The following is a 26,415-nucleotide window of genomic DNA, read 5'->3' on the forward strand; positions in this document are numbered from 1 at the left end:
GTTGAAACGTGTAACTCTCATATGTTTGCTTTGTCCGATGCTTGTGATTATTCATTTTAGAAAGTACCATATTTGGAACGAGAAGAAGAGATAACTGGCCAATCAAACTTCGTAAACAACGTGACGTAATTTTCCTTCAGGTTCCCGCGCCCGCTTAAAAAAATGGCCGACAAACGGGGGAAAAACTCCAGAAAGCCGAGAAAGCTTTCAAAGGTTGAAACCAGGAATATTACCGAAACACTGAACAGGATATTATTGCCTTACCACCCGGGCCAAACCTAACATTATGAAACCTATTGACGGCCTCGCAACTTCTTGAAGTTGTCACTTCAAAAAACGATGCCTCGTTGACCCTCTGCACAGTAAACTTATACTGCAAATAGGCCTTTAAAATTCTTATGTTAAAAGTCTAGAATAAACGGTGAAAAATATTTTCGAATAAAATTCATTAGCTGCGTATCGAAAGTGTCCAAAACCTGAACCTCACATCTTCGCAAAAAGTGATGCGTGTAATGAATGTGAGAAGCATTTTAAAAGCTTAAATTAAACTTAGATGTTGTAGTCACGATCGTGTTTTGAGCTAATTTTATGAATGAACAAACTCAAAACAATAGACAGAGAAGCCGTTTCTTGAAAATTTTTATTCAAAGTCCAAAAAGTTAATCCTTTAAATCAATTCGGAAAACACTATCTGGATCGTGGATCCGTTCACGCAAGTGACATCGACTAAGCACATGGCAAAATTCAACACAAAATCCATCTCAAATCAGGGCACATTTTGTAATTTTTCTTTAGCGCCGAAGAGAAAAATTTATAAAACGTCTATAAAACATTTAAAAGTACATAAATTCCCTTTCAAAAGCGTAATTGCCTTGGCCATAGAGTGCAAAATGTACCTGAAAATTCAGCAAAATCTTCGCTGACTTGGTTGCATTTCAAAACAGACTATGGTCTCCGCCGTGAAGAAAACAAGGTTGAATTCTTCGAAGGACGATTTCTTGGTGAAAAGCTTCCCTTTCTCCACAAAAGAAAGCTGAGCATTCTTTTGAACTTTCTCTTTCCATTTTTTGTCTTTTAACGGTGTATTTTTAACCTTGAAAGGCAGAATTCTTGTCTTAAAACATCTGCATGGTGGTCGCTCAGCAGCCATTTTGCTGAAAATGGATATCCGTCACTAAGATTTCCAAATATGGTCAAAATGAATATTCACAAGCATTGAACGCGAGTTACACGTTTCAACCCCTTATGGGTTTCTGCCGTAACCTAATAAATACACTGGTTTGGTTTTTTATTTTATTTTATTTTTTTAGCTTATGCGTATTGTGATGGAATGGAAAAAACTCTACGGGGAAGACAGATGTAAGGGCCTCACTTCCGAGTCTGCTTTATTCGTGTGCAACAAGTGGGACGACGTCGAAAGGCAAACAAAGACCAATCCGTCAGACAAAGAGAAAATTAAAAATGAAATCATCTGCAAACTTAAGAAGAAAATCCCTCACCTAAAAGAGAAATCCCAGGTAATTGAAATGTCGGTGTTCACTGCAGCCCAAGTCCAGCAGAAGTTTGGTGTGATGAGTGATGATTTCAGCAGCCTCATAAATGGACTACGACGCCTTCTTCCACTTTGTCTCGAGAAGAAAACCGAACACTTCTACAGGTAATTTGAATTTCTCAGGAGTGCTTAATACGAACACCTCTTTACATCATCGTACTGTAAAATCAAAACTTGCCAAGCCTCCTTAGTTCATTATCTTCAGGCATAAAATCCCCTAAAATCTCTGGAATTTTATCTATTTATCAATCACACGTCAACAAAGTGCGGCCGAAGAAGTAAAGGCGTTTCCTATTACAGAGCTGCCATGGGGGGAAAAAACGACAAAAAGTGATGACTTATGCTTCTATTTGTGCTTCCTGAACAGTCAATTGCAGGATTTGCTCCTGTTAAGGTGTAGAAATTTGGTGAACAGCTGAAACTACTGACAGCACAGATCGGCAGAGAGTTTTTAAAAGAGTTTTGAGCTAGTTATTAAGCGTACATATAAATCATTCACTGAACCCTTGCTAGTGTCTATTACAGAAAATATAAGAGGATATATAAGACTTACGACGTTAGTGTCCGTTTCACATGGGGTCCGTTTACTGACAGACTACCGCATTTTAAGATGAAACTAACCTTTTTTTTTTCACAATTAACCAGAATGAATAGTGGCTGTCTCAAGTCCTTATCGGATCAGGTGAAAGGTCAAGTTAACAATGCAAAACGGATCCGAGAAGATCGACTCAAAGATCAAAAGGACGTTGAAGTAAAGCTGGAAAAACTCAAAGACGGAGCCTCCATAAAGGAGATTGACGAAGCACTCTCCGGGCACGTGAAGAATATTTCCGCGCAAGTCAAGTCCTATTTACAACAGGATGAAGTAAGAAGCGCGTTTTGCTCGTGGGAAGAAAAGGATCTGCCGCAAATAAACGACAGTCAACGAGGGAATGTAGAAAGACTGAAAAATATTTACAACCAATGCCTTGAGCAACGGTTCGAAAAACTTCTACAGACCCTTGAAAAGAGGAAACAACTATTTTCCAAAGCTCACGCTGACCTTGAGCAGAGATTTCATCAAGAGTTCTTTGAAATTGAGAAAGACGTACGAGAGATCGATCAGGTCCTTGTTGGCGAATCCCCGGACGAAGTATTATTGAAATTTGAAGACCGTTCTCCCTTCGACTCAAGGGTTAAGAAATTCCTTTTCCTGACAAGCGTCGTTTTCATGCCAGTTCTGTTCCCAATTGGTTTAGCTGCAGGTGTTTTATCTGCACCGGTAATTGGATATTTGGCCGTCGACAAAATCCTGAACGAATGGCAGCTGAGAAACGATCCCTGCCAAGTCCTAAAAGAACTATCCACGCATTTCCTGCAGAAAAACATTGATCAAGTAATTTCCCATCGAGTTTCGCAAGAATTTACAGAAGAGAGCGGACGCATATCTAGCATCAAGAGATGCTATCAGTGGCTGCTTGAGAAATATGAGAAGAAATGCCAGGATCTCACTAAAAACGAAGATGAAGAAACACGAAAAGGAACTGTCGAGAGACTTAGTCCTTTGTACGCAAAGCTTGAGGAAATAAGTCAAAACCTAACCTTTGATGCTATTCAGCATGGTATACGCGTGATGTCCCCTTCCTGCGAAATCGACAAAACGACTCTTTATTACGAGACAAGTACAAGGATCGGAGGAGGCTCTTATGGTGAAGTTTACAAGGGAAAGATCAGCCTTCCAGGGTGTGAAAAAGAGGTAGCTGTCAAGAAGCTAAAAGTACTTCCGAAGGCGTCAAACGTTGCCCCCTTCCTTGGAGAAGCAGATATACTGATGTAAGCGAGTTTCGTTCGTAGAGGAGTTAATTCGCCTAGAATTATAGTCGATTTTTCGCAGTTGACGACTTTATTCGTAGCTAAATGTCTGGGGAAGGAAGTTTTGGCTGGCTTCGAAAAAAAAAACGGGGGCAAGGGTGAAAGGGCAATCGGGGCTGTCCTTTGTGTTCTCACACGCGACATTTTACGTCCTCCTTCAACCTCGTTCCCATGGTGCAACTGAATGCGTACCACCTGGCATTAAATATTGAAATAAGAACTAAAAGAGAAGTAAGCTTTCTAAGAAAAAGGCTAGGTTCGTTCCTTGCAAAAGTCGTTGGTATAATCCATGTAAAAATCGTCCAATATGACCAATGAGTTGTACTAAAATGTGTTCAATGATCAGAAAGTAATCATTACTTGCTCGTCCGCCTTGTCGGCGGCAATGTAATATAATTTTCTCAAAGTTAAGGGAGAATAAAATGTTACTTTTTTGCAGGAAACTAAAACACGACCACATAGTGGAGTTCTGTGGAGTAGTTATGGATGTCCAGGACAACCAGCTGAGATTCTTGGCCCTCGTCTTTGAGTTGTGCAAGACAAGTCTCAAGAATCACATCTTCAAAAACGAGGGAAATAAACCGTGGGTGACAGAGACGGCAGCCATTAACACATGTCGATGGGGCGTTGAAATTTTAGATGCCCTGGAATTCATTCACGGCAAGAAAATCGTTCATCGGGATCTCAAGCTTGAAAATGTTTTAGTAAGTCATTTCAGTTACTACACGTTGCAAATTTCTCCCAGTAACCATTCAAACCGTGGACTCAAAGGATTTAGACGGAATCCACCAGGAAATTGAGTAAATTTTATTTTTAGTGGACAAAAACCCTGGACATCTTTACATTTTCCAAGGGCTAAAGATGTAATTTGTCATCTGTAATAACACCAAGGAAATTTCTCATGGGAGTCCGAGAAAATGAATGTCAAATTTTACAAGAATTGTGAAAACACAGGAAAATTCTCAAAAATTTTATGTGTAAGATGTCATTTTTTTAAATTTGACATTTATTTTCTCGGGCTCCCATGAGAACAGTTTGGTGTTATTACAGATTACTAATTACATCTTTAGCCCTTGAAAAATGTGAAAAAGAATGCAATATGCTTTAAATTATTCTGGTACAAGGTTTTCATCCACTGAAAGTTAATGTATTACTCAATTTCCTGATGAAATCCGTCTTAATCTTCCAGTGTGCAATGCTTTTTTGTGTACTACACTGGGCCCTTGTTCTAGATCTGATTAGGTAGGTTGTCCATTACTTAATCTATATACCGTATGTTAAAAGATGTTGTTTAAGACGTTCTGTGTTGAATTAACTCTTTTTGTTTATTTGTTTACTTATTTATTTATATATTTATTTATTTAAGCTATACTCGTTTTGTTCAGTGTCTTGCTTTTGATGTTTAAAATAACTCGCATTGGAGACAGTCCACAGTTAAGGGCACTGGCTTCAACTTTATCCAAAGAGTCTGTGGTGTACTAGCCTTCATCGCAGACACTTTAAACCGCTGAAATTGTCTAAACGATGGGTTGGCCGGTTAAAACGCTATCCTGGGAAAACAGCTGTTTCTCCTCGCTCTTCGCCGCTGGGGACGTTTCGCGCGGAGACACATCTACGCCTAATCAATGCTTACATAATATATCCGGTATTCATGGGGTTCCACATCCAAATTCGTTCAGTTTTACGGTTTTACTGGTCGATTTTACTTAAGTGTTGTGTTCATCTGCGAACGAGCTCCAGCAAAACTCAAATGCTTCTTCTAGAGAAGAATACATTCCACCAATTTTGACTGTTTTGTTAGAGATTCATCGCGTTTACATTTGACCTTCGTGGCCATTTGTCTTTTGTCTGTCATTCGTCAACAATAGCTAAAACAATGTAACTACTCCGTCGACCAATCAGCGCTTCTGACCCGATTCCAGACAGATTTTACGTCGTCAGTGTGGAATTTCTGTCGCTGAGTCGCAGACGTTATTCCTCGCGAAACGTCCTCAGCAGCGAAGGACGAGGAGAAACGGCTGTTTTCGCATGCTATTAAAACGCAGGCTAGTCGTCCACACGACCGGATTAAACCTATCAATGACACTTTATCAAATAGCCGCCTCTCATCGTGCCCCGCCACAAAACGTCCCCAGCGACGGTGAGCGAGGAGAGGCGGTTGTATTTGCAGGTTATTTGTCACGCAGTACAGAAAAATTCAACCAAACTAGCTCGAGGCTCCAATTCAGATTCGATCAGGTTGTGTCAGTTTCCATTTGTTATCTTATATTTCTGGAATTAAAAGACTATTGTCTGAGTTTTCAAAACCCGTTTTACCTTTTGGGCTTAAAAGGTTCTTATATATGGTTAAAATGACAAAATGTTAACTTACGAGTTCTTATCACTAGGTCCTTGATTAATAAAAGAGTTTTAACCTTATTTGTTCACCCTTAACACTTGTAGGGTAGATCCCAAATACAGGACTGTAAAACAGGTACATACGCGATGTATTTGAAAGGGAAATAGCCCTTTTTGATCAAACTGTAGTAAGATAAGTAATATTCATTCGTTTCATTCTTTTTAAGTTGTATAAAAGTTATTTTACGTCACTTGCACTAAACACTCATTCACAGATTACCAGAGAGAAGCAAATCAAAGTGGCAGACTTGGGGCTGGCCACCTTTAAAAACCAGATAACGGGAACATATTGTGGGTCACCATGGTACATGGCTCCAGAGATAACCCGCGAAAAGAAAATCTACGATTTCAAAGTGGACATGTACAGCTTCGGATTGATGATGTGGGAAATGTGGTTCGGTGAAAGAGTTCGTTCTGAACCGATCTCCTGCAGTCAAGAGGAGGTTACCCGACATATAAACGAGAGGAAACAACGCAGAGAAGAACGCGGAGGCACTCGCCACCCTCCTCCTACAGAATGGATCGAATTGATGGTGTGCCTTTGGAATGCCGAGCCATGCGCTCGGAAAACGGCCACGGAAAGTAAAGAATTGATGAAGGAAGTTAAACACTCCGTGAAGGAGGAAGAGCGATAAAATAATTCTTGTTAATATTTACTTTTGAATTGGCCAGGGAGAATTGGTCAGATTTTTAAAAATGAAATTCTCCTGTCTATAAACCTCTACGAGCATTGGGGGTGTTGCGGGGGAGGGAATGCAGCAGAACGTTTGTAATGCGCTCCTTTAAAATAGCTTTTTAGAAATCTTCTCGACTATTTCAGCCATGGTACACTATAAATGGCGTTTTTAAGCTTGTATGAAGTTTTGATTTGTGACTGTTGGAGTGAAAAACCTTTCATAAAGGGTGAAGATTTTCCCTTTCAATTGGCCTTGTTTTTGTCACATTTTTACATACAATTTGAATTTTTGTTCAGTTAAAGGGGCTATTTTCTGAAAGCCAGTAAAAAACAAGATTCCACTTTGTGCATTATGCTAGCATTATTCGAGCACTTTAGGGGGATATTCACGGAAAAATATTTTTGCTCAGAAAAGTAAAAATAAAAACAGTTTCACCACAATACAGCTGTGTAAAATAAACTTTTTTGTTGTGTTATTAAAAATTATAATAAAGTTCAGATATAACGCACACTCTGATTGGTTGAAAACGCATGGTTTATGAGAGTATAAAACACGGAGCTAAGGCCTGGTTCAGACGCCGTACTTTTCATGTGCCGAACCTAACTGAATAAGTTCGACTTTGGAGCGACACTGGCGCGACATCTGATTCAGACGGCGTACCGTGTGTCGAACCTAAGTTAAGTTTGACAAAAGTTCGACAGACTCTGTCGAACTTAACGCTTTTGCCGCACCAAACTAAAACTACCGTACCAAATTGATTCAGACGCCGCTCTTTTGCCGTACTTAATTCATCAGTTAGGTTCGGCACATGAGTGGAGCGGCGTCTGAACCGGGCCTAAGTCTGTGACGCCATCTGTGAATCACACCATGCGGTGGTTTTCACGACAAAGGTTTGGCGTTTCAGGGTTAAAAATACACCGTTAAAAGACACAAATGGAAAGGAAAAGTTCAAAAGAATGCTCAGTTTTCTTTTTTGTGGATACGGAAAGCTTTTGGTTACGAAATCGTCCTTTGACGAATTCAACAATGTTTTCTTCATGGCGGAGCGCAAAAAGGTCCTGTTTTGAAATTCATTCACAGCAGCAAAGTTTTGGAAGACTTTTTAAGAAGATTTTTTACTCTATGATCACGAAAATTACGTTTTTAAAAGGGAGTTGTCACGTTAATGACGTCCAGATTTTCATTGGCCGCAATTCGGCGGGTTTTATAAGCACTTTTTACCTACAGATACTGATTGTACATTTCTTCTGCATTCAAATTCACAGAACGTTTCGCTCGTTTCACTTTGTGATAGATTTGATGCTTTGACAGCCTTTGTCTTATTCAACCAATGAAATCATTTATCCCATTCTAAAAAGGATTGTGATTGACTAATGTAAGCATTAAGAAGTAGGGAAAAACATTCGACTAAGTCTCGTGTTTCCCCCCTACACTTCTTCCTAACCAGCGTAGCAGGCGTCGAAAGGGGTAAGGGGATAAGGGGACGGAAGGGAAATAGGGAGGGGATTGGGGAGAGGGGGTAAGGGACGCCTGCTATAAAAAGCCCCTATTGTTCATTTCTGCGGACGCTAGCGTCCGTAAATTCCAACCTCGTTCCCACGGTTCTCTCCTACCCACCCCTACAGAGCGAGAGAGAGAGAGACGGGTAGAAGAGAGAACCTGAGAAGAGGTTGCGTAAATTCCTGATTGACTGAGTCGTAACAAGAAACTTATTGGCGTTTATCCTGGCGTGTATTAGTGAGAAAATCTGCTTTTCACACAATTAGATCAATTTCAAGAATTGGAAAGTTTCCCAGTGTAGAAAACGCTAAGACTTCATTGCACGCTTTTGTGACTTCTAAATTGGATAATTGTAACGCACTCTTGTATGGCTTTCCTGAGTATAAGATCCAGCGCCTGCAAAACGTGTTGACCTCTGCCTCTAGGCTAGTTACATTGTCTAGGAAGCATGATCACATATCGCCAGTACTAATGGAGCTTCACTGGTTGCCAGTTGAGCAGCGCGTAGAATTTAAGATCTTGTTATTTACATATAAAGTGGTAAATGGTATGGCACCTGCATATCTCCAGGATCTATTGGACCTATATAGACCTTGCCGTAGTGTTAGATCAGGAAACATGCAGCTTCTGAAGACACAATGTTATAATATAAAATCGTACGGGCTCAGGGCATTTTCTATATGTGCCCCCAGCTTTGGGATGCCCTTCCAAGGGAGCTAAGAGAGTGCGATTCTGTACTAGTTTTAAGAAAGCCCTGAAGACGTTTCTTTTCAAAAAGGCTTATTGTTGAGTAAAACTAAGACAAACCTTTTTATGAACGTATGTTAAAGATTGGTCCCAAGCTTTTGAGATTTTATATAGGTCATTTTTTTTTCTAAGGCAATTTTCGCTTGTGGACTCTTAAGGAATAAGCTCCATATAAATAAATTGTTATTGTTATTGACAAACATGATGCAGACATTAAGGAAATGTGTTTTACTGGCATAAGCTTTGGAAGATGAAAATTACTCCAATCATGTAGCAACCTTACGTTAAAACCCGAACTAGAACCAACTGTAATAGCTTGTTTCTGTTGTTTAGCAGGCAGAGATGCTCAGGAGGTTTTGTATGCTAGATTTGTCCAAACACCGAGCGGCGATTTAAGGCAACTGCGATTCTTGCCAGACATCTGCAATGCTGACATTCACAAGCCCGCCTTTTCCGCAAATACATATACCGTCGTATGGTTTTTAAAAAGAGAACTGGTAAAAACTATCCGTTGAGCTTTCTGACAATTGTTTATAATTCCCCTTTCATTATTCGCGTCTCAAGCTGGCGACTGTTCTGTTCTTTGTGCCATGGTGTTTGATGAGTTAAGACCAAAGGTCATGTGTATTCACACGAAACTGATCATTGTTTGTCGTAGACTGTGAGCAATAAAAAAAAGAGAAACTCTGAGCAGTCTAGATTTGTTGCGTTTGCTGGAAGAACAAAAATATTGAATTTCGCTCGATTATACAATTTCCGGTAAACAAAGTGACCTGTGATTGGTCTCGTTTGACAGTTGACGTTATCGGATTAGTTAAGAAAATGGTGGACGGAATACAAAAACACCGGCTCTTATAGCAGGCGCTCCCTTCTCTTTTAATACCCCGCTTTCGCACTTTTCTCCCTTCCCCTCCACCTTTTACGCCTGCCACGCAGGCACGTTTTTCGTGCTCTAGCCAATTCCTGCGCGCTTTACAACGGAACAAAGTACAGTCAAGGCTTCTTTATTTGTTAACTATTAACTTGTATACATTGTTGTTATAGCACTTATACGTTTCTGTTAGCCCTCTTAAAACTTTGAGAATCAATACAAAAAAGCCTCTCGACGAGAAGAATTATCCAATCATTGTAATGACTTGTACTTTTTGGGGGTGACCGAGCATTTAAGTGGGAAAAATGAAACATTAAGATGGATCATTTTAGTGGGGAAACAAAAGCGTTATATGCAAAACCCGTAAGCATGGGTTTCTGTGGGATATATTGTTTGGCCAAATTTTGCCACATGTAGGTACCCGTGTATTGAAATAGTCAAACGCTGCTAGAATGCGGCCGAATGGTACAGTTGCACTCTTGCCACTGGCTTCGGATTTACTCCCACTTGGCTCTGATTCCAGCAATCCCGAGCTTGGCTCGGTCGGCTGGTTTTCTCGTGCCGGATTAACACTGACTCAGTAGCGCCATCGACTTGAGCTCGATAAAAAAGGGCAGCCGATAATTTTTCTTTTTAGAGAGGACGCCTGTCCAACAAGTTCACTCCGCGTTTTAGTGGGATAAATCAATAGAGTGAAACCCAAAAAAAGGCCATAAATCGGCAGGGGCACCCAACGAGAATATATTAAAAACCACTTAAAAATAGCGTTGTTAAACGTATTTTAGTATTTAAACTGGAGATATAGGCATATTTTTATCCCCTAGAAATTTTTCTTCTGTTCGGATTTCCTAGCTGAAAGTCTAGTGATTCGAAAATTATAGGGACCAAACTTACCTTTTCGAAAATTTCATCCAGGAAAAAGGCTCCCGAAAATTCTAGGTGACCGTTTTAGGGCTTTTGAAATCCGTTAAAAATGGGCAATTATACCATTTTTTAGATTTTCAAAAATCCTAGGAGAGGCAGGCAAGCAAGAAATTTTACAACAAATGTTCTGAAAATTCTAGATCTCAAATCGTCCTCTGAACAGATATTTTCCAAAAATTGACGTTGGGTGCCCCTGAATCGGCTCATGGACCACACAGGAGAGATGTAACACACATTTTATGTAAGGTAAGCTGTTTCTCATTGAAATCCTATTATTTTCCTAGGTTACGGAAATAACAGGTTTTTTTCCCATACAAATCCTTATATTTCGAATGTTATGCAACAATGCCGATGATCGCCGATGCCCATATTTCGAGCTTCGACTACCTGTGATCTGCCTGTCTGGTCCTCATGTCCAACCGTAGTATTCCGTTGGGAAGAGGCAAATTGACATGATAGGCCGATATTAGGGAGCTTCCCGGTTGGTACTCCCTATGATAGCCTATACGGGAAGGCTCCGCCTGAAAGGGGGACCTTTTTCAGGCTTCAGGTATATGAAAGGGTAGGGATTTTACTAGATGAAGTATATAAAAGGGTAGGGAAATCTGTCATTTGGGTCTGTGAAAGTGCCCAAAAGGGCTAACAGATGAATTTTATGGCTTTATAAAGTCGAGAAAACGTTCTATTTTTGTGATTGATTCCTATTTTAAGGAGCTGTGTCACGAAATTCAGCCAAATTAGGAAATTATAAAATGCCCCACTAAATTAAGAGAAATATAAAATAACCGCTTAAAACTCTAAAGGTTAAAATAACATAACAGAAACAACAGATGCCACGGATGGGCAAAACTGAAGAAGATTGAAACGGATTGAAATTTGGGTTTTTGAAAGCTGTTCAGGCTAATAGTTTTTCAAAGTTGATCGCTGCTGCTTGCAGCTTCAAAAAAAAATGCTCAGAAGACATATTTGTTTGTCTCGGATCTCTGATTTTGTCATTTACATGTAATTTCTTTGCTTACTTTAAGTTCCATTGCGATTGAGGGCGAGTCATTGGCAAAATGAAACAAAACGAACTGGACTGCCGTGACACAGTCCCTTTAAAAGACAGTGCATTAACAGCAGTTAAAGGCATGCAAAATTCTAACAAAGGTATGTGAAAGGGGTACCATTTTTCAATAGAAGGTATACAAAAGGGGTACCTTTTTCGTGAAAAATAGTATATACAAGGGTGACGGGTTGGACATCGGGCCGAGCCTCCTTGTATAAACATTTGTTGAGTACCTCTCCCCCCCCCCCCCCCCCCCCGGGGGAACCTTAAGCAACATCGATGGCGACGGCTACGAAAACGTCACTTAAAAAGTGAAGTCACGCTGCCTCAAACTTTATATCGCTTATTTCACCTCGTTCAGTTCGTCAAATGTTGGCAATTTGTACTGAAGTTGAATTCTAACAGAATTCAGGGAAAGAAAAAGCAAGTCGTTGCTTTTGTTCACGACCTCCACAAAACAAGAAATTAGACATTTTCAAATTGTAGTCGTTCAGTGACGGCAAAGAAATGTATAAAAAGGTGTGATGCTTATGCAGAGACGTTGTTTACCAATCTAAAACCTATAGTATAGGCCAATTCCGAGTTTCCTCTGGTCTCTGTATCAAAACGAGGATTAGGGCTCAGCCTTTGATGTGGAAATGATTTTTCATTCTCATTCAAATAAAACTCATTTTCACAAGAAAGCTTGTACACTTGGCCTCATTCTGAACGTGAGGGTTTTTGGAACTCGGAAGTGGCCTATTGCTTTTTTACCGTTCTCGTTGACTTCGCCGTCGTCGTTGCGTAAGCTCCCTATTATCCGACTACCGACTGTTATTTGCAGCCCTGCTAATGTTTTTCCTTCATTTGTGACCACCTCAGTTTTACATTTGACTAAATGCAGTAACTACGGTCAGTGCATTTGGCTTCAAGTTCAAAGAATTTGCTTGGTTTTTGCCAAGGTTCAGCCTGAAGGTTCTTTTACCTGACGTTTTTTTAAATATCTTTACTGCTACTGACGGGGTTTCAAGTGATCCTCCCAGTCACAGAGGACTCACGGAGCAAATCGAGGACAATATTCAGCCTGTCCCCAAATAATTGACTCCGGAACTTGGAACTCAGCAGAAGCCGGCTTCGAAAGCTCTGAACAAAACAGAAAAAATTGAAATGTGGATGACTCTGTCTCTACGTGCTCTGTCTTGTGGCTCGCTATTTAGGACCTTGTGCCGATAGATGCTGGGAGGTAGGAGGGTGGTTTTAGTCCAGTTAACCTCTCTCCCTCAACAACTAAAACAACAACAATAGTACTAAATATATTGATTACGGGCAACGAGAGGAGCCCAGAATCCTGGTCTCCAGGCTGTTAATACAACAACAACAACAACAACAACAACAAGTTTATTCAGTATTACCATTTTTTACAGGTGTTACCGATTAAAATAACAATAATAAACAGCTAAGTTTAAGGAAATACAGGTATAATGGAATGGTAGAATTAATTATGTTTCTTTCGTCTTTCAAATGCTTGAAAGATGAAATTAGCAGCTAGCCTGCTGATACGTGAATCAGTATTGTTAAAAAGAAAACAGACTTTATCATAGATATTGTAATGTGTAAATAATGTATTTCGGTCGTTGATTTTAATGAAAAGAGTCTTTCTCAAATCATTGTATTGATCACAGTGAAATAATATGTGCAGTTCATTTTCAACCGAATTTTGGTTGCAATGATCACAGATTCTAGGGTCTTCAGGAGTTTTGGGGATTGTAAATCTTCCACTTTCTATTTTTAAATTATGATTTCCTATCCTAAATTTGGAAGCAACACGCCTATGTTCAGGATTCCGGATATGATTGATGAATTCAGAGTGATTTGTTTCATTTTTAAAGGTGGAGTAGAATTTTAGTTTTTTATTTGTTCTTATCAAATTTAGCTGGTGGTTTTTCAGATGTTTTGACAAATTATTCTCAGCTTTGGATAGGAAAGTAGAAGGGTTTTTAAAGTTAACTGACTGTTTATGAATATTAAGTTGTGTACTCAAAATATTTAATTTATTTATTAGACCTGATTTATTTTCTTCGGCCATTTTATCCGATATGTTAAAGCAGAGTTTAGCGATGCTGTCAGGGGGTTGATTTTCAAAGTGAATCCAAAATTTGAAAATGTTCATTGTTATTTGTAAATTTAGAGATAATCTACCAAGTTCATTTCTCGATGCAACATTCGGTGAACGTTTGTTTAAACCTAAACACATCTTACAAAAATCTATATGCGTTTTCTCAATCAAGTCTTTATCCCAGCGGCTATAATCACTTTTATCATAGATTCCCCAAACTTCAGAGCAATACGTTAAAATTGGGAAAAATAGTGTATTGAACAGTTTGTTGATGATGTGAATTGGTAATTTTAGAAAATCTAGATAACGACGAGCGGCAAAAAAGGATCTCTTTGTTTTTTCGAGGGTTGTCCAATACACCCGCACCGTAACGGTCCGTATCAGAACGAGGAGCAGTTTTATAATGAATATTACATTTGTTTTGTGCAGCAAACGTAGTAAGAAAAGCGAGCGAAGAACATTTGCATTTAAAGTGCGCTTGCTTTTGTTTTTGGCGTATAGAGAAGGAACATTAAATTTATATAGAGCATGCTTATCTTGGTTACATAAAGAAATACTACATTTGAATATTACATTTTTGGTGCTTGCTTATCTTGCCTTTACATTCGGTGCGTGCTTATATTAATTACAAACTTATTGACGATTGTTCTTCGATTTGAAGCGCGCTTCTGTTGGTTTTTGACTCACAAGAATATCACATTTAGACACAAGCATAAAACTTAGCGCATGCATACCGTGGTTTTTGGGTTATTTTGATTTACAGAAGAGGGAAAATTACATTTGGAGTGTGCCTTTCTTGGTTTTTGCGCTTGTGTTGGTATATCGTTTATAGAAAGAGGAATGTGTGGCTTTGCGCTTGTATTGCATGGTTTATGGTTTATAGAACGAGGAATATTACATTTGGAGTGTGCCTTTCTTGGTTTTTGCGCTTTTGTTGGTTTATGGTTTATAGAACGAGGAATATTACATTTGGGGTGTGCCTTTCTTGGTTTTTGCGCTTGTGTTGGTTTATGGTTTATAGAACGAGGAATGTTGGCTTTGCGCTTGTGTTGGTTTATGGTTTATAGAACGACGAATATTACATTTGGAGTGTGCCTTTCTTGGTTTTTGCGCTTGTGTTGGTTTATGGTTTATAGAACGAGGAATGTTACATTTGGAGTGTGCCTTTCTTGGTTTTTGCGCTTTTGTTGGTATATCGTTTATAGAACAAGGAATGTGTGGCTTTGCGCTTGTGTTGGTTTATGGTTTATAGAACGAGGAATATTACATTTGGAGTGTGCCTTTCTTGGTTTTTGCGCTTGTGTTGGTTTATGGTTTATAGAACGAGGAATGTTGGCTTTGTGCTTGTGTTGGTTTATGGTTTATAGAACGAGGAATATTACATTTGGAGTGTGCCTTTCTTGGTTTTTGCGCTTGTGTTGGTTTATGGTTTATAGAACGACGAATATTACATTTGGAGTGTGCCTTTCTTGGTTTTTGCGCTTGTGTTGGTTTATGGTTTATAGAACGAGGAATATTGCATTTGGAGTGCGCTCTTCTTGGTTTTTGCGCTTGTGTTGGTTTATGGTTTATAGAACGAGGAATATTACAGTTGGAGTGCGCCTCTCTTGCCGTGCGGATCGTACGGATCGAACGAACCGTATCGCATTGTGCCCTGATGTAATAATGAGATGCACGCTCCGTATGTCTACGGACTGTACGGATCGAACGAACCGTAACGCATTGTGCCCTGATGTAATAATGAGATGCACGCTCCGTACGTCTACGGACTGTACGGATCGAACGAACCGTAACGCATTGTGCCCTCATGTTATAATGAGATGCACGCTCCGTATGAGCTCAGCATACGGACCGTGAGTCCTAATGACGGTTTGTGCAGAACGTACGGTCTGTTAACTGCTCTTAACGGTCCGTAACAGTGCGGCAGTATTGGACATGACTGGATTTTCTTTTGGTTTTGTTATCTTGTAATTTCGTTTTGTCACTTGTGATTTTCCTTGTATTTGTCAATTGATCGTTTTTGCCATCCTTGTCGTTAGTTGATTTTGGTCATTTTCTGTCATTTTGTCAATTTCGGTCACTTTGATCGTTTTAGTCGTTTTGACCAGTTTGCTCGGTTTGGCAATTTAGTTCGTTGTTGTCAGTTTGGCTTCCTCAGTCGTGTAATAGTTTTGGTAGTTTCGGCCCTTAAGGTCATCTTGGACATCTGATTTGGTCCCTTTTGTCATTAGGATTACCTTGGGTCATTAAGTTGATTTTAATCGTTATGACCATTCTCGTCGTTTCGTAGTTTTGTTGACTTTCGTCGTTTTGAGAATTGGTTCATTTTGGGAGTTTTGGTCACCCTCGGTCATTTTTTTCGTTTGATCTATCATGTCATTTTTTCATATTGGTCATTGGTGATCGTCCTGGGCAGCACTGCCTTTTGTGTTCATAATCTGACATCAAGGTGGTTAACCAGGTCATCAACGTCAGTGACATTGATGAGCTGGATCTTGACGGTAGCAGTGTTTCCAAAGACGATTAAGCCATACCTAATTTTGTCAGTTCCATATTCCGTGAAAACCTCTGCGATCGTTTCCTTCGTAAACTGGAACGTTTCATCTCCATATGATGAGCCTGCTGTAATAGCAAATCCAAGGTCGATTTCTGGCTTTGGAAGCTTTCCTGTTAAACGACAGAAAAGTGTTAGTTTCATAAATAGCTTGAACGCTGGTCACATTTAGCAAAAGTCACTTACTTTAACATGTGTTGCCATGGTTATTGACAGGCTTAATATTACGTGAAGGGTTTCAAACATGTAGGGTGCGTTCGATTGGGAAATCTATAATTAGATTTTGAAAATTCGGAAATCGGGTTTTGCAGTTAAACGCGAAATCCAAAAACGATTTTCAAGATTAAAAAATTTATCCTCAAGGTGGATTTCGATTTTAACCAGTTCACTGGAAAATCAGGAAAAGGATTTGCAACACTGCTATCGGAAACAGTGGTGTTCTTCGTGTTCCATGCGTGCACGTGCAAGACCGCTGTTGTCCAAAACAGTTTTATCAATCCTTTTCCGGATTTCTAAAAAAACAGTAATAAAAGAAATCCAATGACGAATTTCTCGGCGTTGAAATTCAGTTTTTCCTAAGTGCGTTTTACTACAATCCGAAATCCGAATTTTAAAATCTAAATTAAGATTTCCCAATTTGACTTAACCTTACCTTATACAATCTCCTCTACTGTACATTTTCCCACTTCTTTAGAAGCATATGTATTCAGTTTCTATAGCTTTGCCGGCTCATGACATCGCTTTGGTCTAATTAACATCAGCCTCCTTCACGACAGGCACTGCAATGACACGTATTCCAGCAATTTCTAAAGGCTTGCTGCTGCTCGAATGTACTGTGGGATATCACCAGGTGATTTATCTGCGATAATGACCATCACGAACAAAGACAAAAAAGGGATGATAAGTGCACAGGTTCGCAAGGATACGTCTACATACGTTTAAAAATACGTTTATATGTTGAAACTGTTTTACGCTATTCTCCCTTTAAAGAATAGGCAACGAAGCCCACCCGGCGGGCATAAGCCATCGGACGTCAGAAATGAGACATCGGACATCAGAAATAAAAAATCAGACATCGGACATCGAAAATCAGACATCAACTGAAATTAGACATCTCACATCAGATAACAGATCTCGGACATCAGACATCAGAAATCAGACATCGGACATGGAAAATCAAATATTGGACATCGGGACATCGGACATCGGACATCACACATCGGACATCGGAAATCAGATATCCGAAATCAGACATCGGACATCAGACATCAGATATCGGACATCAGACATTAGAAATCAGACATCGGACATTGGGAAATCGGACATCGGATATCGGAAATCAGTCATAAGAAATCAGACATCAGACAACGGGACATCGGACATCGGAAATCAGACATCAGATATTGGACATCAGACACCAGTCATCAGAAATCAGACATCGGACATCAGATACGGACATCGGACATCAGATATCGGACATCGAACATTGGAAATCAGACATCAGAAATGAGACAACGGACATCACACATAAGAAGACATAAGACATCAGATAGCGGGCATCGGACATCGGAAATCAGGCGTCAGACATCGGACATTGAACATCGGACATCGGACATCAGACGGATGACGTCAAATGTGGTGAAAACAAAGAGGTGGCACACGAGCCGCAGGAGAGAGTGTCACTTATATTTTTTCCACATTTGACGTCATCTATGATCTATTATTGAACAGACGCACGGCAAAAAGAAATCTGTTTGTTAGTTATACAACAGATATATTGAAGAAACCCAGCTCTCACTCATAAGCCTTCTAAGGTGACTCGCGTCTCGCGTCTTGGTTCCTGATTAGCAATTAGATTAGATATTCAAGTCTATCAAAAAGACACTCTCAACTTGGCCATCTCCAGCTTCTTTAAGGTTCTACTTGACAGAAGCAGCTTGAGACAGCACATGGGTGAGGGAAATCCTTTCATTGGCTAATTAATTTAAAGAATTTGGCATGACAAACTTAAAGCAGACATATGATCAGTGAACCGATTAACTGACCATACCACGCCTTTGCAGCACCCTCCCCCGTTAGGGATTGACATGGAAGCTCCTTTCCACCCCATGGCAAGCTACAATCGGCGACAAAATTGTTGAGACATTGTACTTAAATAGGGTAGTTTCGGAGAACAAAGGAATCCGCACCCCTCCCCTGTCCCCTCCATTGAAAGTTGGGGTGTTTGTTGGTTTCTATAGGCAGCTAGAACAAGGGCACCACATTGCACGGGGGGGGGATGGGGGAGGAAAGCTATATTTCCTCTTTTTGAAGTTAATAAAAAGTAAAAAAGCCCAGTTTTGGGCGAAGTGTCTCAACTCATTTTGTCGCCGATTGTCTGAATCGAAATCTACGCGCTGTTGTCTTATTAGCACCGGTTAGGAGACGGTAACTAGTTGAGATTACTATATACACCGGGTCGTTTTTCAGAAGATAGATAAGATACCGATATAATCCCTTTCCTGTGTTTTTCGAGAGAAAATTAGTTTTGACAATCTTTGTACTCGGTAGTGTTTTCAAGTAATTACGCAGCATACCCACGTACGGAATGATTGATTTTCCTCTGGTAACTAAGTGTGATCGGTAGGAATCGATGGCAGGTCATATATTGTATCTGAATATATCCCTAGTAAGTTCGAAGTGTTTATTCGAAATTTGGCTATTTGATAAGGGTAGGATGGACGATAAAATAGCCATGACTGCTATGCGCAGGAGAATTTTCAGGAAAAATGTTCCAACTTCTAACGCACATCAAAGCTGCATAGCATCGCTAAATCTGTGCAGCAGATTCGTTGCCCATATACCCGTAAGGGTCTTTGAAGAATGTACTTTACAGTAGAAACTATGAGGTCAGGAGGGGACTGGCCACGAGTAACCACGAGTAACCAACTTTGTTCTTAAAAGATAATTAGATTTATTTTCTTTTATACTCATCGTGGTTACTCGTGGAAATTCCTCCTAAAGAGCAATTTTAGCCATTACAACTACTTTAATGCCTAGAATTTCCTATCCTTTTCACTTTGTTCTTTGTTTCGATGCGTTTCGATAAAGGATAGAATAAGAAATCGTGAGCGACGCGCCTCATTGCACGATGTCAAGGCAGGGTTAAGCGTGACACGAAATGTCACGCACTGAAAATAACGAAATCGCCTTATTCTAATTGTTCTAAAATAGGTATGATGAAGTCCAACACAACAAATAAAAAGCCACCAGGGGTCTTACATCCCAGCATAAAGAAATGAATTCAATTACCTTTCTAAAGGACGTACGGCCACTTTTGAGATTCAGACATGTCTGAATCGAAATCTACGCGCTGTTGTCTTATTAGCACCGGTTAGGAGACGGTAACTAGTTGAGATTACTATATACACCGGGTCGTTTTTCAGAAGATAGATAAGATACCCATATAATCCGCACCCCTCCCCTGTCCCCTCCATTCAAAGTTGGGGTGTTTGTTGTTTTCTATAGGCAGCTAGAACAAGGGCACAACACTGCACGGAGGGGATGGGGGAGGAAAGCTATATTTCCTCTTTTTGAAGTTAATAAAACGTAAAAAAGCCCAGTTTTTGGCGAAGTGTCTCAACTCATTTTGTCGCCGATTGTAGCTTAGGCAGTGATCTTGACAATAACACCAACCAAGACAGCAAGCCTCCCATGAAAATTCTCACTGAAGTCACCAGAAACCTGGCTACCGCCAGGTTCTGTGTGAATATTCTGGGCCTTTTTGAGGCACGTTTTCAAAAATTCGGCTAGATGTACTTTTTATTGCAAAGCGCCATGAGCAAATATTGATAATGGTGCTATACTAGAAATACGTATATCGCAATAACCCCGCGAAACTAGGTTTTTAGTAGCGTCACTTAAAAGTTAAGCCCTCTCGGATGGGGTAAGGAACCAGTTCAGATCTTTTCCACTTTTGGAAATGTTTTGATCTGCGAACCAAAACAAGCAATACCCAATCATGGTGCAAATTTGGAGTCACGTGACGCGAGGCTTGTTTTAATGACAGTAATTTATGTATGACATCTTTATATGAAGATGATTCATTGTGAAAAGGTCTAAATCGCATTCATCTTTCCTAAGTTTTTTTCGCAAAACAGGCGTGGCTTCGGTCACGCAACGATTCTTATTCCCAGTTCGTAGGCAAACAGACAACTGGCAATAATGCTTGACATCGAATAGCGCTTTTCATTGTATAAAACAAATAGATTTCATGTTGCCGTATGTCCTTTCAGTAATAGATCACAGGTGACGTCAAAATGTGGTAAAAACACCAGTGACACACTCATCTGCGGCTCCTATGCCATTTCTTTGCTTTTACCACATTTTGACGTCATCTGTAATCTATTACTGAACGGACGCAGGGCATCATGGAATCTATTTGTTACGCAGGAGAATATTATAGCGGAGCACAATGGATAAGAAAAAATGGGTATCTATGCATCCGAGAAAGTTTGGTAGTGACCCGATTCACATGACCGTACGTCCGTCCACCGGTCCGTCCGTCCGCACCACAGGCATCCTAATGTAAAGCAACTCAATCAACAGGTATGGCAACCCAAATGCAACTCGAGGCTTTTTGCGGGAAATCGTATGGTCGACCGCGTCTTGTGAAGCAGAGACAATTAAAGAGTCAATAAAGACAAAATTGAAAGCTTCAGTCTGGTGCACACAGATCCTTTCTCTCCAAAACGAGTAGACAACCTGGATAATAGCAAGCCAAGGTCAACAGTATCAAAGGCGGCAGATAGATCGAGTAGAAGTAAAAGATAACAGAATTGTTCTTATCAACCGCAGTATTTATATTTCATTTATCATTATGGCCATGAAGGCATTAAAGTTTGGTTTTTCAGTGTGTGCTTGTTGGATCCGGTTGATAACCTGAGCTCAGGCTTTAAGCTAAGGCTATGTTCATTCTATACCGAATAGCTTTTGCGCCGGCACGAAAACCAGATAGGGCTTCTGTTCACAAATAAGAGGAGCGGCACATAACGGATTGTTGTTCACACAATACAGGATAGATTTTCGTGCCGACAGGAAAAGCTGTCCGGTGTAGTATAAACATAGCCTAAGTTTCGATTCTCTTAGCCATGTAAATTAAATTCCAGATATAAATGTTGTTCCACGAAGCATCTGCCAATCAATTTTTTGAGAGCTCTCAAAACATGACCCTCTAAATGAGATTAGATATAGCACCACGCTTTCGACTAAGTCACAAACTTAATTAAAAGGCAATGATTTGTATCCTTGATTTGCTTGATTGAAGATTCCTTTATTAATGGCACCTCGTTATATAACAGGATTGGCCAACCTCTCTGCAAGCTTTGTTAGACATTTTTCATATGTTAGGCAGTAAAAGGATTTTCAGCAGAAAAAAGAAGAAAATTTAACCAGTTTCAAGTATTACAAAGGATACTCAAATGGTAAATAATATTTCCCCTTGGACGATTTTAGCTAACGCTCCACAGGCGGGTGATCAGAACAGCTGGGGAATGATAAAAATTATTCTAGAACGCTGAGACTTTATTTACAGCCACCGGGCATGGGTTAATAGTTTCGTTTGCACAAATGCTTGTTGAATATTTAATTAATGTAATTGCACCCAAGATAAATAATTATCTTGTTTATGCGAGGGTACAAAGGTGCAAGTGAACAACGATTCTGTAGTTTAAAAAACGAGGACCGTCTTTACGTAAAACGAATTATATTATCCACCTAAGGGTTTTACAGAACAACGTTTTGCCTACTCTTTTGACCTAATGTTACAAATATAAATCATATTTCCTACTTCACTTACGACTCCCCCCTCCCCCCCTTAGCCAAGGGTTAACTTTTTCGAGCAAATTAAGGAAGAAATACTTATCTCTAACTAATATGATAACGAAAATTGCAATCAGTTCTATTTTAGGTCCGTGAATTAAATTAGCAAAAACTAATTACTTGGTCAATGTTACAGAGTCAACAACCACTCCCTCCTTTTCGTGCTAAATAACCTTGACCGATTTGGTCAAAATAGCCATTCTTTGTTCAAGCTAACAAAGTTGATTCAGGTTTTGAGTTGCAGTCATCCATTTCTTTCTTTAAAGTCTACCGCGGTTCTTTTCACTTTGTTCGCAGAACGTGAAATTAACATAGGTAATGACTTCTCCGTACTCTTTAGCATTATTTAATTGCGCTATAAACTGACACACTCTCCCGTCAGTGATTGTAGTCTACGAATCGAAGACGCTTGCTGCAACTATACTCGTCAGATTCTCACTTACCAACTAAGAACCTGCAATACGTAAGTTTTCGCAATTGATAGATGTAGACAGTTAAGTCCTCGAAAAACTACTTACTCTATTATCGCGCGTGTATTCTGAAATTTATACAGATTTTGTTCAAGTTTGCTGACTGAATTTATGTTCGACTTTATGATCATAGAGACTTGTTTCCCCTTTGAATAAGCCGAAAGACTGAAATACTCAAGTGAAACTCCTGCATACGTACTTCAGTGGATAGGTTAGCGATTCAGTCTTAAAATTAAGTGAAACCTTATGTTCTTTTCCACTCTAAATACTTGTCACATTGTACACTGAGAAATTTAAGGGGCGATTTTGTTTTGCATAATCTGAGTTCCCAATTACTCGCTGTGGATATTACCTAATAGCGTTTTGATCTGGAACTTTAACCCTATTCGGGCTTCGGAGGCTCCCCATCTATAACTTCAAAACCGCTCATGATACGGCCACCAAAATTTCACAGAATAATGTACTCATCATTTCCGACATCTAGGTTTAACTTAATTGGTACGATGAAGTAATTTGAAGTCATTTTGACGTCATATTATTGAACTTATTGCCGGGCAGAATCCATATTCCATCGAGTTTTCTTCTCCAAGCGAAATAAACGTAACGTACATGATCAGGTGTCTGACAAAATCAAGAAGATGGTTAACATATCGATAATAGCATTGATGTCATAATGACGTCACTTATTATTTGGGAAGGATCTGGAACGATCCGCTATTTTGGATCCGCCATTCAGAATCTTTTAAATGTGTTTAATTTTACTTGAAACCCGTATAAAACGAGGTAATCGTGATAGAAAAATTGATCTGAGTATAAAAGATGCTTAGGAAGCAAAATGGTGTGGGTATTTAAAAAATAGTCTTGAGTGATCGCATGGGCCAGTTCATAGAGTTTTTCATGATACGTCGTCGACCGAAACTTTAAAGTTTTTTTCATCGAATGAGCGAGCTTTTTATTACCGACTTAGGGCGGGTCACTGGAACATTTGAGTGTTTCTAGGATCCTTTTCTGTATTTGTTTCGTACTTTCGCTGAGCGTTGAAAGAGATCTACGGCACTAGTTTGCTGGTATAGTTCACGGACTTGCAAAACCGGGAAAGAATATAGAGACTGCGAACAAAGAGCACGTTGAGATAACTGACTAGTTGTCACGTGTTTTTTTGCAAACATTGAAAGGTGATTGAAGGTCTTCCTTCAGGTAAAGAGAGAAACACACGGAAATATAGTTCAATAACTAAAACTGTATTAGTCCAAATATTTCTCTCATGAGCATTGTCGGCAAAGTCTTTTCCCGCGTGCTCCTCACAAGACTACAAGCACTGGCTGACCGCGTATTCCCTGAGTCTTAGTGCGGTTTCCTGGCGAGGAGATCCACCACGGACATGATTTTCACTGGCCGCCAGCTACAGGAGAAGAAACCTGAACAGGGCAAGCAGCTCTATCTAGCATTTATTGATCTGACCGAGGCGTTCGACCTTGTGAGTAGAAAATGTCTGTTCCTAAGCTCCTCACTATGATTGTTTCCTAACACGAAAGCATGAGGGGCATCGTGTCCTTTAATGGATCTACTTCAGACTGTTTCCCGTCGAGAGCAGCGTGAAACAGGGCTGTGTCTTAGCCCCGACACTCTTTGGAATCTTCTTCTCTTCCCTCTTGCCCTATGCCTTTGACTCCTCCACTGATGGTGGGTACCTTCATACCCGTACCGACGATAAACTCCCTCAACGTGGCTCGCCTCCGTGCCAAGACCAAAGTCAAAACTGTCCTTGTGCGTGACATTCTCTTCGATGACGATGCTGCATTGGAAACACACTCTGAGATAGCAATGCAGAGGCTCATCAACGAATTCGCCAGCGCATGTGAAAACTTCGACCTTACTATTAGCCTTAAGAAAACCAATGTGAGTGCCCAGGATGTCAGCCAAGCCCCTGAAATCAAAATCGGCAACCACACTCTCGATGTAGTCGACGAATTCACCTACCTCGGTTCCACCATCTCTATAGACTCGAGCCCTGACTCAGAAATCTCTCGAAGAATCGGCAAAGCCAGCGGCACCATGTCCAAATAGATCAAGAGTGCCTGTACATAATCAGGACATAATATAACACTCAATGCATTCCTACTTGACCTACTTTTTTCGGAACATTTTGATAGGCTTAATTTTCTTACATATTTGTAATCTCGAGGGTTCTCTGTTACAGCGGGCCTTTCACTTACTTCTTAACGTTTCTATGCTTCTCCGACTCCATTCCCGTTGACATTTAATCTTAAATCGTTGTTCAACAATTACATTGAATGATTTTGGTTTATTACGCGTCGATCATATGTGACGTCAAAGCTTATCTGACGACGCGCTACATGAATCGGTCAGTCATAAGGTCAATTCTAACGGCAAGCACGTTGTTACGCCCGAATCATGGCTCACGCAGAACCTTCTGGCGTTAAAAATTAAAGCGCCCCACTCGTTTAAAGAAATCGACTGGCGATGAGGAAGCCTTTCTTTACGACTTTGGTCTTCCTTCAGCCGAAGGCACATAAAACACAAAACAGAAACACAAAAAAGACGAAAGCAAACACCTGGGCGCACCTCTAGGAACCATACCAGCTTTAGGTGAACAACGATCAAAATCCACTACAGATCAGCTCCTTGATGATCCTGGCCTCTTAGCGCAGAAAATAGGGAGTTTTAGCATCGACGATGGGCTACGGCAGCGAAAACGTCACTTTTAAAGTGAATTAAGTGCAGTTGTCTGTAAGATTCGAGCTATATTGAAAAGTCGCTACCACACTATCTCACCGAATTGGCTAAAAATTGGCAAGTAGACTTGATTTGCGGTCTTTAATAAGGAATAGGTAACTTTAGGTTCTAAATCCTCCTCTTTCGGAAATTATCGACATGGCCGGTTTATGGGTGCCTCGGACCGGCGCCATATTGGTTAATAGAAGCTGCTTTTGAGCCTTCGACTACAACCCTGTCTTCAAAGCTACTCTTCCTTTGCCGATACACATTGATAGAACAATCCCTCTTTATTGTAGTTTTAGAAACTACTTCGAAATTGATAACGTTTTCGCAACGATCGATTAGACTTTTGGTGTGTATACTTTTTGAATTTTTTACACCCGCAAAATTAACAAAATTTTAAAGGCGTATATCTCCTTTGCCACATCGCATTGAAGCTTGCCACTCTGCCTGAATACTCATTGTTTGTAGTTAAATCGAGTTCGTCAGTAAAAAAATTGGGCAAGTTTAACTGAGCAGAAACAAAAGTAATGAATGGAAGAGTGTTCTGCGAAAAACAGTATAAAAAAAGGGTTAGGGTTAGGAAAATGAATTTTTTTATGTTTATGCTACGACGCGTAAACAAAATGCAACCATCATAGTCGACCTGGAATTTTCCTGATTTTCCTCCAGTTCCTTTATCGAAACAGAGCTTTTAAAATTAACCATAGTAATGAAAATTGGGATGTATTACCTTACTCGACGACAAAGATGCCAGTTTCCACCTTGATCGAAAAAAGTAATATTTTCCCACGCATATCGCGGGTCGTCACGTTCCTTGCATGGCGTTACAACTCACGTAAAACAACGTAATTAACAACGGTTCCGTGCACAATTTTCAGGTATTTTGTCTCAACTGCGAAGCCAGTTTTTAGGAGATTCTTTGTCTTTCCATAAAGGCTCTTTTGATAAACAGAAAAATTGGTTTGGAAAGGGTTAAGAAGAATGAGGGATGAGCCCAGGACAACAAAAAGCACAGTCACCCCACCGAAGGGCTTTAAAACTGGGCGCAAATGCCTCACCCTATATAGGAACAATTCCAGATTTTCGTTACCTTGAAAAAGTTTAAAATTGCTAGTCAATGCATGGACA

At 40.0% G+C, this 26,415-nt stretch overlaps 1 protein-coding gene across 1 annotated transcript in view; it reads left to right on the top strand.

Annotated features, from left to right (window-relative positions):
• The window catches only part of LOC140950041 (uncharacterized), a 15,325-nt gene extending 8,357 nt beyond the window's left edge, over nt 1-6,968 (top strand). Inside the window, exons 5-8 of the mRNA XM_073399206.1 lie at nt 1,311-1,657; nt 2,198-3,364; nt 3,843-4,107; nt 6,016-6,968. Coding sequence (XP_073255307.1) covers nt 1,311-1,657; nt 2,198-3,364; nt 3,843-4,107; nt 6,016-6,435 — 2,199 coding nt within the window. The 3' untranslated portion in view covers nt 6,436-6,968. The remainder of the gene's footprint in view (nt 1-1,310; nt 1,658-2,197; nt 3,365-3,842; nt 4,108-6,015) is intronic.
• The last annotated feature ends 19,447 nt before the right edge of the window (nt 6,969-26,415 follow it).

This window comes from Porites lutea, chromosome 10 (assembly GCF_958299795.1).
Source record: "Porites lutea chromosome 10, jaPorLute2.1, whole genome shotgun sequence".
Lineage (NCBI taxonomy): Eukaryota > Metazoa > Cnidaria > Anthozoa > Scleractinia > Poritidae > Porites > Porites lutea.